This window comes from Malurus melanocephalus, unplaced genomic scaffold, assembly GCF_030028575.1.
Source record: "Malurus melanocephalus ecotype Western Australia unplaced genomic scaffold, MMel_1.1 scaffold_7846, whole genome shotgun sequence".
NCBI lineage: Eukaryota > Metazoa > Chordata > Aves > Passeriformes > Maluridae > Malurus > Malurus melanocephalus.
The window spans coordinates 1-1,188 of NW_026631076.1; the positions used below are offsets into that span (position 1 = coordinate 1).

General features: G+C 66.5%; 1 protein-coding gene across 1 annotated transcript; it reads right to left on the bottom strand.

Annotated features, from left to right (window-relative positions):
- Positions 1-7: 7 nt before the first annotated feature.
- LOC130588617 (carbonic anhydrase 14-like) lies at positions 8-1,182 on the bottom strand (the record flags this gene model as incomplete). Its single annotated transcript, XM_057389521.1, has 4 exons — positions 1,067-1,182; positions 553-648; positions 246-312; positions 8-159 (listed from the first exon to the last, which is right to left on the bottom strand). Coding segments are annotated over exons 2-4 (315 nt in total), but the record flags the coding sequence as incomplete, so codon positions are not given.
- Between the last annotated feature and the right edge of the window lie 6 nt (positions 1,183-1,188).

The window sequence follows — 1,188 nt, forward strand, 5'->3', positions numbered from 1 at the left end:
CCTGGGCCTGGCTGATGCGGACGGGCTGGGGGAAGAGGCTCCAGATCACGCTCTCTGAGCAGGGAGGGGTGGTCAGGGAGCCGTTGTAGCGGTAATAACGCTCCAGCTGCACCGGCAGCAGCTCCCGGATGCTGAATGTGGGGATGGCCACGCTCTGCCCTGTGGGGACAGACAGCATTTGGGGGTGCCAGAGGGGGATCTGAGGTGTCCCCCCGTGTCCCCACGCCACCCCTGCCTCTCCTCACCTGCGTAGCGGATGCTGCCGAGGTGCCTCAGGATGTTGTTGTAGGCGGGGTGGGGGTCATCGCCCACCTGGGGGGGATGGGGGGTCAGTGAGGGGTTTGGGGAGCCCGGGGGTGTGGGGTCTGTACCCCCAGGAGCAATGGGGTGAGGGGTTTGGGGAGCCCGGGGTTGGGGTCTGTACCCCCAGGAGTGATGGGGTGAGGGGTCAGTGAGGGGTTTGGGGAGCCGGGGGGTGTGGGGTCTGAACCTCCAGGAGTGATTGGGGGTCAGTGAGGGGTTTGGGGATCCAGGGGGGTGTGGGGTCCGTACCTCCAGGAGGACACCGAGCACCGCCAGCCCGCCCGGGTGCTGCTGCGCCGCGCCGGCATCGGGGAAACGCTCGGCATCGAAATGCACCACGTGCATCTGCGGCACAGCAGAGACCCCCTGAGCCCCCCAACCCAGGGACCCCCATCCCTGCCCCAGCTCCCATCCTGAGCCTCTCGCAGTGCCCGGAGCTGCCCCCCATTCCTGGACCTGCTCCCACTCCCCCTCCTGCACCCCATCCCCTTCCTGCACCCCATCCCATTCCTGGATCCATTTCCCTCACCAGGGCCCCTTTCCCATTCCCTGCAGCAAATTCCTGCAGTGCAAACCCATTTCCCACCCTGTTCCCGTGCTGTTTCCCACACTGACACCCCTTCCCACAACCATTTCCCACAACCATTTCCCACAACCATTTCCCACAACCATTTCCCACACATTCCCGTGCCGTTTCCTGGCCCCGGGCCCGTTCCCATGCTCCGTTCCTCAGCCGTTTGCTGCCCCCAGACCCATTTGGTACCTCAGCGGGGGCGCGGTGCCCGTCCAGCAGGTGCTCAGCGCCCGCAGCCCGGCCCGGCCGGCCCCAGTGGAAATGGAGCTGAACCGCAGTGAAGGGGTGGGACAGACCCCGGAGCCGCAGGG